Below are 13,735 nucleotides of genomic sequence, written 5' to 3' on the forward strand. Positions count from 1 at the left end.
TCTACCAGCAATGTATGATGGTTCCTGTTTTAACTTCATTTTTGAATAATATTTTCTCTGGGTATAGAATTTTGGTTAGCTGCTATTTCATCTTCCATCATTTCTATTAAGGTTGAAGCTTTGAATATAGTGTGTCTTTCCCCCTTCCACTGTTTTAACATTTTCTCTTTGTTTTTGGTTTTTAGGAGTTTGGTTGTGATATGTGTAGATCTAGTATTCTTTGTGATATCTTGGGGTTGGATGAAATTCTTTTTTGGAGGGGGGAATGAAGTTCCTAAAACAGTTGGTTCAATATTCTATGAATTGATGTCTATCATTAGTTTTAGAAAATTGTTGGTCATGAGGTATTCAAATACTGCATTTACTTCTCTTTTTTCTGGGATTTCAATTATATGTGTGTTAGACTTCTTGAGCATGTTTCTTATTATGTCTCTTATGTACCTACTTTCTCCCCCCAATCGTTTCTTTTTGGGTATATTTCATTTTCGGTATTTTTAATGGAGTTTTCCTCTGCTTTATTAATCCATTTGTTATGTCACATCTTATAAACCCATCTACAAAGTTGTTAATTTGAGATATCATATAGTTTAGCTTTGGAATGTACATTGACTTCTTTATTTTTATTTTTTATTTATTTTATTTTTTTTAATTTTATTTTTATTTCTTCATGACAGAGAGGCAGAGACACAGGCAGAGGGAGAAACAGGTAGAGGAAGAAGCAGGATCCATGCAGGAAGCCTGACGCGGGACTCGATCCCGGGTCTCCAGGATCACGCCCTGGGCTGAAGGCGGTGCTAACCACTGAGCCATCCGGGCTGCCCTGAATTCTTTATTATATGGCCAATTCTCTAGTGAAAATTTGCCTTATCTATTTTATTTTAATTATTTATTTTTTATTAAGATTTTATTTATTTATTTTTTATTAAGATTTTATTTATTTATTTGATAGAGTGTGTGCCTGAGCAGAGGGAGGGGCAGAGGGAGAGAATCTCAAATAGACTCTGAGGTGAGTGTGGAGCCCAATGCAGGGCTTGATCTTACGATCCAGAGATCACAACCTGAGCTGAAATCACGAGTCAGACTTTTAATTGACTGGGCCATCCAGGTGCCCTATTTTCTATTTTGTTTTAAAAATATACAATTAGGGACACTTGGGTGGCTCAGTGGTTAAGCATCTGCCTTCAGCCCAGGGCATGATCCTGGAATCCCAGGATCGAGTCCCACATGGGGCTCCCTGCATGGAGCCTGCTTCTCTCTCTGCCTATGTCTCTGCCATTCTCTCTGTATCTCTCATAAGTAAGTAAAGGCTTAAAAAAAATACACAACTTATGTGTACCCTTTGCTTATCCATATGGGCCTTTGTGTAAATTTAAAAATATTCCTTCTCTCTAGGCATAAGAATAGCTTGGTGAGTGAAGAGAGATTTTGTAAGATGTAGAAAGTGGCATGCCCCTTCCTCTAGGCAGTGCAGCTCTGGGCCAGGTACAAAGGTTGACTTTTTTATCTTACTTTTGTCTTCTTAGACAAACACACTTAGACGGTGAACAGATTCTACTACACATGTGTGCCCTGGTATATAACGTAAGCTATGCTGTTTTCAGATTTTTTTTTTTGTATTTTGAAAAAATAGGTAATATATGCATATAATAAAGTATCAGACAGTACAAAATAGAAATGTTGGTTCCTTTCCTACTCCTACCTTCCAGTCTTCAAACAACTCTCTTTTGAGGCAGTTATTCTACTGGTTTATATATTGTTTCTGGCATAATTAATCCATGTATATTTAAGCACATAAATGTGTGTACATGTATGCATTTTTTCCTTCCCCCTTTTTTTCATGGAAGATAACATATTCTATATCTCTCTTCTACAACTTGATTTTTTCTATCTTTCCATATCAGTATATAAAATCTGCCTCATTCTTTTGGCTAGATTTGTAGTATCAATTATATTGATCTATGAAAACTAATTTGTTTGTTTTCCTGTTGTCTGACATTTAGGTCATTTCTAACCTCATGCCAATACAAATGATGCTGTTATGAATATTCTTATATATGTGACTTTGTTTATATAGGTAAATGTATCTGAAGGATAAATTACCTGAAGTGGAGAAATTTCTAGAATTCAAAGGATATGTATCTTTTTACATTTTTGTAGCTATTCCTTACTTTTTCTGTAAAGAAATATTAGTTTCTAGTTCCATCAACAATGTATGAATGTAGCATTTTCCTTATCCCTTACTATGAAAGTGGAATGATAATTTTTTTCCACTAGTGTGAGAAGAGAAATAGTATCACAGGATTTAATTTTCTTTTAAAATAACTGAAGGAAGGATGCTTGGGTGGCTCATACAGTTAAGCATCTGCCTTTGGCTTAGGTCATGCATGATCTCAGGGTCCTGGGATTGAGTCCCACATTGGGCTCCTTTCTCAGTGGGGAACCTGTCTTTCTCTCTTCCTGCTGCTTCCCCTGCATATGCTCTCTCTCTCTGACAGATGTATAATAAAATCTTAAAAAACAAAAATAACTGTAGTCATGGGGCGCCTGGCTGGCTCAGTTTGTAGAGCATACAACTCTTGATCTCAAGATTGTGAGTTCAATCCCCATGTTGGGCCTAGAGCTTACTTTTAATAAATAAACAAAACCGAAGTCATGGGATGCCTGGATGGCTCAGCTATTGAGTGCCTGCCTTTGGCCCAAGACAAGATACTGGAGTTCCTGGATGGAGTTCCACATTGGGCTCCCTGTGTGGAGCCTGCTTCTCTCTCTGCCTATATCTCTGCCTCTCTCTCTCTGCGTCTCTCATGAATTAATAAATAAATAAATAATCTTAAAAAAAATGAAGTCACACATTAAAAATAATGTGCCTAGAAGCCATTTGGAGTTTCTTTCTTATGATCTGTCTGTACATATCCTTCTTCAATTTTCCTATGTCCACTGGATTGTTTTTTTCTTATCTATTTGTAGATTTTTATATAGTAAGAAAATGAGCCTTTTGTTGTGTGTCACAAGAGTTTTTAAAAATTGATTTGTTAGGCAGCCCCTGTGGCTTGGCAGTTTAGCGCTGCCTTCGTCACAGGGCTGATCCTGGAGACCCAGGATCGAGTTCCACGTTGGGCTCCCTGCATGGGGCCTCCTTCTCCCTCTGCCTGTGTCTCTGCCTCTCTCTCTCTCTCTCTCTCTCTCTCTGTGTCTCTCATGAATAAATAAAAAAATATATGTTTTCAAAAAATAGAAAAGACTGATTAATTTGACTACATAAAAATTTTAAATATCTATATGGAAAAATAGATTTAAAAAAAGCAAAAAGATGAGTGACAGATCAATTTTTTTTAAAGATTTTATTTATTTATTCATGACAGACACAGAGAGAGAGAGAGAGAGAGAGAGGCAGAGACACAGGCAGAGGGAGAAGCAGGCTCCATAGAGGGAACCCAATATAGGACTCGATCCTGGGTCTCCAGGATCATACCCTGGGCCGAAGGCAGCGCTAAACTGCTGAGCCACCCAGGCTGCCCTTCTACTATGTCTTTAGATTTTTTGTTGTGCTTAGAAAGGCCTCCTTCAGCTTATATAATGAAAAATTCTTCCGTTTTATTTTAGTAATTCACAATTTTAAATATTTAATTCTTTGATTCACCTATAATTTTTTAATAGAGAGGATGATAAATATTTTTCTATATCATTTGAATAATCAAAATTTATAACTGGCATGGAATGATTATGGTTTGATAATTGTATGTGGTGGCTGAATATTTTGAGCCTGTTTCATCTATGTGTAATTGCCACCACCATTTCAAGATGAGTTTGTCAGAAGGTCAGAAAAAAGTAACAATGTTAATATATGTTGACATCCATAAACTGTAAATATGAGAAATATATGAGGAAAGAAAATATCATAAGCAATTAAATTAGTGATTCAAAATTTCATTTTTTGGGATGTCTGGGTGGGTCAGCAGTTGAGCATCTGCCTTTGGCTCAGGGTGTGATCCTGGATTCCTAGGATTGAGTCCCACATCGGGCTCCTTGCATTGAGCCTGTGTCACCTCCCTCTGCCTGTGTCTCTGCCTCTCTTCCTGTGTCTCTCATGAATAAATAAATAAAATCTTTAAAAAATTTTTTTACTTTATTTTTTAAAATTTCCATAAGTAGTACTATTCACTCCAGTTGTTTCTGAATTTAATATGGCCAGCTATACATCTGTAGTTATATATATTATATTTTATATTATACATATATATATAAAATCTGAAAAATATATGCCAGAGTCTTTTTTTCTCTGTGTTATGCTGAGCTTATGAATAGCTGAGAAGATAAAGAGGAACTAGGTAAATTATATTCCTTTTTTTAACTATACACAAAATACTATTTATTAGTCTCCTAAGGACCATGTTGTCACTATCTTGGTAGGAACAGACATATTTTGACAAATTAGAAGTTTCTGTGGACACTTACTAGAGTACCTTTTTCTTTTCAATATGTGGACACTTGGTGGTAATGATGATGTTAGAATTCCTTAGTATTTTTTTTAAAATTTTTTTTATTTATTTATGATAGTCACAGAGAGAGAGAGAGAGAGAGAGAGAGAGAGAGAGAAGAGAGAGAAGCAGGCTCCATGCATCGGGAGCCCGATGTGGGATTCGATCCCTGGTCTCCAGGATTGCGCCCTGGGCCAAAGGCAGGCGCCAAACCGCTGCACCACCCAGGGATCCCATTCTTCCTTTTTTTAAAAAAAAAGATTTTATTCATTTATTTCAGAGAGAGTGAGTAAGGGAGAGAGAGTAGGAACAGGGTGAGGGGCAGAGGGAGAAGCAGACTCCCCTTGAACAGGGAGCCAGATATAGGGGTCGATCCCAGGACCCTGATATCATGACCTGAGTTGAAGGCAGAGGCTTAACCAACTGAGCCACCCAGGCACCTCAGTCCATTCATTTTTGAGCAATATGTTTCATGATCATAATTTAAAACAACTGCCAGAATACATTCTTAGTTAGCCACTTGGTTCATAAAGTTGAGGTATGTAACTTGGATATTGATATTTGAAATTTCTAGGATATTTTAATATTTCAAATTGTCCTGGAAATCTAGGACATGATTTCCCTGTAATCAGGAAGAATAGTGGTTGCCTATTTAGGAGATCAACTCTGCCTTTCTTCCTCCTTTCTGTGGAATTTGTCCTTTTTAATGCATGTATCTTTTTGAGGAGTCTGATTTTTTTGTAAATATTGCTGTCCTCTTAAATGGAGGGAGTGGACTTAATCTTAAAGACACAGGGAAGCAGATTACACTTTTATACTTTTAATTTTACTTAGGGCTAGCCTTCTTAGAATTGTGAACTGTCACTCTGGATACTGCTGTCTTAAATTTCTTCTCTTGGGATTCTGATGCAGTTCATAATTTTCCTGTTTTAAAAATGAGTAACATTTGACTCATTCACTCCTTTTGGCTTTAAGGTCACTATTATTAAATTAAGTCATAGAAAACTTAATGATTTGGAAAAAAATCAACATAAAAAACAGGTCTTAAATTGCCAAGATACAGTTTACAGTAGATTTCTTTTTCTTTTTGGTGATTTTCAAAAACTGACATTTTTCCTTGAAATTCCATGGTAATAGCCAATTTACCAAATTTGCCAGTCTATAAATATTCTTTGACACATTAAAATTTATGTGTTTATTTTTTTATTTTAAAGATTTAGATTTTATTTATTTATGAGAGACACAGAGAGAGAGAGAGAGAGAGAGAGAGAGAGAGAGAGAGAGAGGCAGAGACACCGGCTCCCTCCCATACATGGAGCCCGATGCGGGACTCAATCCCAGGACTCCAGGATCACACCCTGGGCCGAAGGCAGGCACTGAACTACTGAGCCACCCAGGGATCCCATTTATTTTTTTTTAAGTAGGTTCTGCACCTAGCGTGGATCCCAATTTGGGGCTTGAAGTTACCACCCTGAGATCAAGATCTGAGTTGAGATCAAGAGTCAGATGCTTAAAAAAAAAAAAAAAAAAAGTCAGATGCGTAACTGACTGAGCCACCCAGGTGCTCCTAAAATTTATGTTTTATAAGTTTTTTTTTTTATTATTTATTTATGATAGGCACACAGTGAGAGAGAGAGAGAGGCAGAGACACAGGCAGAGGGAGAAGCAGGCTCCATGCACCGGGAGCCCGATGTGGGATTCGATCCCGGGTCTCCAGGATCGCACCCTGGGCCAAAGGCAGGCGCCAAACCGCTGCGCCACCCAGGGATCCCTTATAAGTTTTTTTTTAAAGATTTTATTTATTTATTCATGAGACACACACAGAGAGAGAGAGAGAGAGAGCGAGAGAGAGGCAGAGACACAGGTATAGGGAGAAGCAGGCTCCATGCAGGACCCTGACGTGGGTCTCAATCCTAGGTCTCCAGGATCAGGCCCTGGGCTGAAGGCGGCACTAAACCGCTGAGCCACCTGGGCTGCCCTAAGTTGTTTTTTTTTTTTTTTTAAATTTAAAACTTACATATGCTCATTGTGTAACATTTGGATAAGAGAAAATTTTAAGGAAATAAAAATAACCCATAATTTTATATTCAGAGATAACTCAGCATAGTTAATATTTTGATTTTGTTTCTTTCATCTTTTTAAGTGCAGCCATCTTAATATGATTGAGATCATATTTTTCTACTTGGCTTATATTTGCATTCTTTCCCTTACTATAACTTTACATATGTCTGTCTGTCTGTCTGTCTGTATATATGTATGTATATAATCTCTACACTCAATGTGGAGCTCGAACTCAGGACCCTGAGATCGAGAGTCCCATGCTGTACCAACTGAGCCAGCCAGGTGCCCTCCCTTAGTATTAACTGTAAGTTACCAAGAAAAGCCCGAGCTTTCTTCTACATACATTCATTCATTCACACTCTCAATAAAAAAAATGTAAATATATATGTTTATAGCCATATATATAAATAAAAACAGGGACACCTGGGTGGCTCAGTGGTTGAACCTTGCCTTCGGCTCAGGGCATGGTCCTGGAGTCCCGGGATCGAGTCCCACACTGGGCTCCCTGCAGGGAGCCTGCTTTTCCCTCTGCGTATGTCTCTGCCTCTCTCTTTCTGTCTCTCATGAATAAATAAATAAAATCTTAAAAAAATATATATATATGCATATGCATTCAAGGTACTATGTTAGGTGCTTCTTGGAAAGTTTCTTGTCTTTCAGGATACAAAAGTTTTCTTTGTAAAGCAGTCTATGAAGAATGTCCCTGTTCTCTTGAAGTTCAGAAAAGGAAACCATCTGGATTATCTGACAAAGTTTCTTTCTTTGTAGATTCCTCTCTTTGGTGCTAAGACTATTGGTCGGAGAAGTCCCGATGGACCAGTGTTGAGCAAAGCTGAATTTGTTGAGAAGGTTCGTCAGAGTAACCAGGCCTGTCATGATGGTGATTTTCACACAGCTATTGTTCTGTACAATGAAGCCCTGGCTGTTGACCCACAGAACTGCATCTTATACAGCAATAGATCTGCAGCCTATATGAAAATCCAGCAGTATGACAAGGCACTGGATGATGCAATCAAAGCTCGACTTCTCAATCCCAAATGGCCAAAGGTAGAAATATCATTTAATTTCATAGAATCATTTGTGCTGATTTCTTATTTTAATGTAACATTTAATTGAATTTGTAGTTATTAATATTTTAATAGTCTGTAAATCAGCAAAGTGTAGAATGGCCTCATTGAGCTGGTACACTAGTTGAATGGCTTCCCCTTTTAATGCTTTGAAACTGTACTCTCCATATTCAAGTTTAATTCTTTTCCTGTATATTTGAAATTGGCATTTTTTCCCCCACTAGTTCCTTAATAAGATACATGTTAGTCATTTGCATAGGTTTTGACATTTCCTTTTTGCACAGATGTTTATATGGGAATGGTTTCTTTTTTTTCTTGAAAAAAGTTGAAAATAATTAGTTTTAATATTCCTTGTCAATGACTACTTGTTTTCAGAATGATATTTAATCGGAGAAACAGTTTTTTCCATGAATACATCATTTTAATGATCTCTGTTCCCTTGAATGGTTTAAGGCTTGAATTATCTTTGTTTTGTATATACTTTGTTTCCAGTGTGCCTATTTACCATCTAACCCCCAGTCTATTTTAGAAAAAGTTTCCTAAGATGTACTGAAATGTTTGAGATATTTTTTTTACTGAACCACAAAAGCATTTGATCCCATTCGTGGCTTTCTGTTATGTTAACAAAGTTAATGGATATTTGCTAGAGATTTAAAAAATATTTTTATTGTCTTATTAATGTCATAATCATATTAATTTATACTTTAACTCTGATGGGTACTTTTGACCTCTTTCAGTGGAATTTCCAGTGTTGCTGCTGCTTCATGAATTTTTTAGTATTTTGTAATTCCTAAAAAGAGTTCTTTTATAACTATAATTATCGTAAACTAAACAAAATCTGTTTTAAAAAATTGTTATATGACACCATTTGGGAGTTAGAATGCAGTTATCAAAGGACAGACCCAGGTTAAAATTCTTTCTCTTTTGCTAATAACAGTATGGCTTTTTAACCCCTCTGGGGTTAAGATAAATGGGATAATAATACCTCTCTTTTAAGGCTACTTAAGAGAGATAATTTGTTACTTGTACATGGTATGTGTTTGATAAATAATAGCTGTGATTGTGACATTTTTATTAAAGGTACAAATTAGTAAACTATTCCAGCAAGACTTAGCTAGTGTCTTCTCTTTTTCTTTTTCTTTTCCTTTTTTTTTTTTTAAACCTGTGGTTGATGCAGTGAGCCTGATAAATAGCTTAATTTTCAAATTAAGTATCTCCATTCCTTCTTTCTTTGGGTCTGGATATTTTATGTTCTTATATTTGTGAATATTTTTAAAAATTCATTTATTTCAGAGAGAGAGAGAGAGAAAGAGAGAGAGAGAACACAATGGGGAGGGGCAGAGGGAGAGGGAGAGTGAGAGTTTTACGTGTAGACTTCAGATATGGAGCTTGATCCCATGACTTTGAAATCATGACCTTAGCTGAAACCACCAAGAATCAGTTTCTTAACCAGCTGCCACCTAGGCACTGTCTATTTTGAACACTGTAAAACTGTTTATCTTTTTTCCTTTTTCTGTGTCATTCTCCTTCCTTTTGTTAACCTCTTGTGATTTAACACAAAAAAATGATTTTAAAAGGTGCACTTTTATGATTATAGGTGAAAATGAACCTTTTAAGGTAACTTCTATCAAGTTTTAGTTTCTGATTTTTTCCCTGTATAGTAAGTGAAGATCTTTTGCTCTATCAGATAAATAAGAAAATAAAAACCCAATGGGATTTATAATAAAATTAATTTATAAAGAAATTTCTACTGCTGCATAGTTTTTTTCATTTCATAAAAACTTTATTTTATACTTATTTTTTCTAGGAATATACTCAGTATGTAAAAGAAGGCTCACTTGTACTCTTTTGCCTTAAAGATATGTCTTAAAATTTTACCAATTCATTTTTCTTTTCATTTTGGCTTTTCTAACTTTTTTATTATAATCATTTTGCTTTTCTGAAGTGTTTCTCTGAGATGTCAGTATTGTCTAGTTTAATGAGGGGAAGCATAAATTCCAATTTCTGTCTGTCTCTGTGGTAATTTTTTATGTAAACATCTAAGGGCTCCAGTGATTGGATAGAGTCTTTTATTTATGTCTATTTTGTCTTAATGAAAAATGATTTTGGTGTGATAAGGGCTGCAAAAGAGGTATGAACAAAGCAATATGAAAGCTGCCCAAAAAGAATAAGCCAGTCTTATTACTAAATTATGATACTTATCTCTGTCTCTTAGCTGTTGTCCGTTTATGTTCATTTTTTTGGTGTCCTGTTTAAGACATACTTCTCTTACTCGGAGTTATAAAGTTTTTCTTAGGTTTTCTTCTAGGATTTTCATAGTTTTTTACCTTTAGGTTTATGATTCATTTGGGGTATGATATGAGGTAGAGGTCAAGATTTATTTATTTTTTTCAATACAGATAACCGTGTTTCAGCAACATTTATTGAAAAGGCTATCCTTTCCCCATTGAACTACCTTTGGTACCTTTGCCACAAACCATTTGACTGTAAAAGTATGAGATTATTATTGGTTTCTGTTTTGTTCCATTGACCTATGCCCTAACCACACAGTCTTGATTACTAGCTTTATTGTATGTCTTGACATCAGATATTGTGAGTCTTCCATTTTTGTTCTTCTTTTTCTGGATTGTTTTTCTTTTTCTTTTTTCTTTTCTTTTCTTTTTTTTTAGGGATTTTATTTATTATTCATGAGAGACACATAGAGAGAGGCAGAGACATGGGCAGAGGGAGAAGCAGGCTCCTTTCAGGGAGCCTGATGTGGGACTCGATCCCCATACTCAGGTGCTCAACCGTTGAGCCATCCAGGTGTCCCTGGATTGTATTTCTTATTCTCTCTGTATTTTTATGTAAGTTATAAAATCAGCTTATCAGTTTATTCAGAAATCCTACTTGGAAATTAATGGGATTGCACTGAACTTTTAGAGAAAATTGGAGAAAATTGCCTTCTTAACGTTGTTCAGTCTTCTAATCCATGAACATGGTATAGATGTCCATTTATTTATTCTTCCTTTCATTTTCCATTGCAACTTTTTGTAGTTTTTAGTGTTCAGTTCTTGCACAATTAAAAAAAATTATTCCTAAGTATTTTGCTTTTTAAAAATACTTTATTTATTTATTTTAGAGAGAGAGAGAGAGAGCACATGCCTGTGCATGTATGTGCATGGAGTAGGGGAAAGGTAGAGAGGGAAGGGCATAGGAGGAGGGAGAGGGACAAGCAGACTCTGTGGTGAGCACAGAGCCCAATGAAGGGCTCAGTCTCATGACCCTGAGATCATAACCTAAGCAGAAACCAAGAATCAGATACTTAACTGACTATGCCACTGGGGTGCCCATAAGTATTTTGCTTTTTGATGCTATTATAGATTGATTTAAAATTTTTTATTTTCTATTTTTTCATTGATAGTCTACAGAAATATATTTTTGTACTTTATGTCATGTTAACTGTGTTGAATTCACTTTTAAGTTCTAGTGGAATTTTTGCAGATGCTTTACGATCTTTTTGTACATGATCATAAAATCTGTAAGTAATGACAGTTCTTTCTTTCTTTTGCATATGATTTTTATTTCTTTCTCTTGCTCCATTTTACTGGTTAGGATATCCAGTATGATTCTGAATAGAAATTGTGAGAGCAAACTTCTTTGGTCATTCCTGATCTTCATGGGAAAGCATTGAGCTTTTCATTGTTGAGGATGATGCCATTAATTTGGTGGAAGATATTCCTTTTAATTTCTATTATGACTGAGTGTTGAATCTTGTCAATTTTTCTTCATTTGTTGGAATCATAATTTTTTTTCTCAGTCTTTTAGTGTGGTAAATTAAATTGATTTTGTTTTTGGATGTTAGGCCAAACTTGCATTCACAGGATAAATACCACTCAGTCATTATGTCTTATTCTTTTTATGTATTGTTTGACATGATTAGCTATAATTTTTTTTTAAAGATTTTATTTATTTATTCATGAGAGACACAGAGAGAGAGAGGCAAAGACATGGACGGAGGGAGAAGAAGGCTCCATGCAGGGAGCCCGACGTGGGACTCGATCCTGGGACCCCGGTGTCACAACCTGAGCCGAAGGCAACCACCCATCTGCTGAGCCACCCAGGCGTCCCATTCTACATTCTTTCTTGAATGTATTCCATATATATCTTATGCAGTTTATTTCCACAGCCAGTATTACAGTCTAGGTTATTCTTGTTTCATTCTTATTTTGTTGTGAATTTTTTTCTTTTTTCTTTTTTCTTTTTTTTTGTTGTGAAATTTTTTATTGTAACAATGTTCTCATGAAAAACTTTGTTTAAAAAAAAAAAACTTTCTGTTGTTCCATGTTTCAAGTGACCTGATATTCAAGAGTGCACAAGTGGTCACATTTGCACCTTTATTTCTTGCTACTGTGCTGACAAATATACTCTTCTTGTTGATCCAGTCTTTTCCTTTTTCTTCTTCCTTCCTGTTTATGCCAAACTCTGTGCCTGGAGCTTTCTTCCTTACTCCCAGTATTTGGCTAAGTAGGTGTAGTTCAATTCTCACCTTTCCCTGAAAGCTACGTTGAGCTTCTGTGAATATAACATTCATTGTCTATTGCTCATTTCAATTAATTATTTATATTTTTTAAAAAAGATTTTATTTATTAATTCATGAGAGACAGAGAGAGAGAGAGAGGCAGAGACACAGGCAGAGGGAGAAGCAGGCTCCATGCAGGGAGCCCCATGCGGGACTCAATCCTGGGATTTCAGGATCACACTCTGGCTAAAGGCAGGCACTAAACCACTAAGCCACCCAGGGATCCCCCTAAAAACATTTTATAAGTGCATTGGAGCATAAAATGGTATTTTTTAAGCTAGATAATCTTTGTGATTTTTTAAAAGATTTTATTTATTTATTTATGAGAGACACAGATCGAGAGGCAGAGACACAGGCAGAGGGAGAAGCAGGTCCTCATGGGGAGCCTGATGCAGGACTTAATCCTGGCTTCTGGGATCATGCCCTCAGCCGAAGGCAAACACTCAGCCGCTGAGCCACCCAGGCGTCCCTAAGCTAGATAATCTTAATATGTGCCTTTATTACACACTTTTGGGAGTATGTATGTTTTTTATAATTTCAATTTTTTTAGTAAGAAATTTATTTATGGAATGTTTCTGCGTGCTAGGCAGTTTTTTTTTTTAAAGATATATTTATTTTGGGGGCTCCTGGGTGGCTCAGTTGGGTTAGGGTCTGTCTTTGGCTCAGGTCATGGTCCTGGGATCGAGCCCTATATCAGGTTTCCTGCTCAGTGGGGAGTGTGCTTCTCCCTCTCCCTCAGCAGCTCCACCTGCTTGTGCTCTCTCTCTCTCTCATAAATAAATAAAAATTATTTATTTATTTATTTATTCATGAGAGACACAGAGAGAGAGGCAGAGACACAGACAGAGAGAGAAGCAGGCTCCCCATGGGAAGCCTGATGTGGGACTCAGTTCTAGGACCCCAGGATCACAACCTGAGCCAAGGACAGAAGCACAACCACTGAACCACCCAGGCACCCAAAATAAAAAATTAAAAAAATATATTTATTTATTTTTGAGAGAGAGTGTGTGTGGCGTGCAGGGAGGGGCAGGGAGAGGGAGAGAATCTCAAACACTCCCTGTTGAGTGCAGAGTCCAACAGACCATCCATCCATGGATGGTCTTTTCATTATTGAAAGTGGGATATGAAGTATCCAGTTACTGTGGTTCAGTTTTCTTACTTTCTTTTTAAAAAATTTACTTATATTTTTTAGTAATGTCTACACCCAACGTGGAGCTCAAACTCATGGCCCCAAGGTCAAGAGCTACTTGCTCTTTTGACCCAGCCAGGCAGTCCCAGTAGTTGAAATCAATCTTTCTTTCTTTCTCTCTTTCTCTCTCTTTCTCTTTCTTTCTTTCTTTTTCTTTCTTTCTTTCTTTCTTTCTTTCTTTCTTTCTTTCTTTCTTTCTTTCTTCTTTCTTTCTTTCTTTCTTTCTTTCTTTCTTTCTTTCTTTCTTTCTTTCTTTCTTTCTTTCTTTCTTTCTCTTTATTTATCTCTCTATTTCTCTCTCTCTCCTTTCTGAGGTTTTATTTATTTGACAGAGAGCACAAGTTGGTGGAGCAGTGGGCAGAGGCAGAGGGAATAGCAG

At 36.3% G+C, this 13,735-nt stretch overlaps 1 protein-coding gene across 2 annotated transcripts in view; it reads left to right on the forward strand.

Annotated features, from left to right (window-relative positions):
• Positions 1–13,735, forward strand: part of TTC28 (tetratricopeptide repeat domain 28) — a 621,782-nt gene that overhangs the window by 26,709 nt on the left and 581,338 nt on the right. For both annotated transcript variants that reach the window (XM_055322350.1, XM_055322351.1), the window contains exon 2: positions 7,308–7,586. In XM_055322350.1, coding sequence (XP_055178325.1) covers positions 7,308–7,586 — 279 coding nt within the window. The remainder of the gene's footprint in view (positions 1–7,307; positions 7,587–13,735) is intronic.

This window comes from Nyctereutes procyonoides, unplaced genomic scaffold (genome assembly GCF_905146905.1).
Source record: "Nyctereutes procyonoides isolate TBG_1078 unplaced genomic scaffold, NYPRO_anot_genome, whole genome shotgun sequence".
Lineage (NCBI taxonomy): Eukaryota > Metazoa > Chordata > Mammalia > Carnivora > Canidae > Nyctereutes > Nyctereutes procyonoides.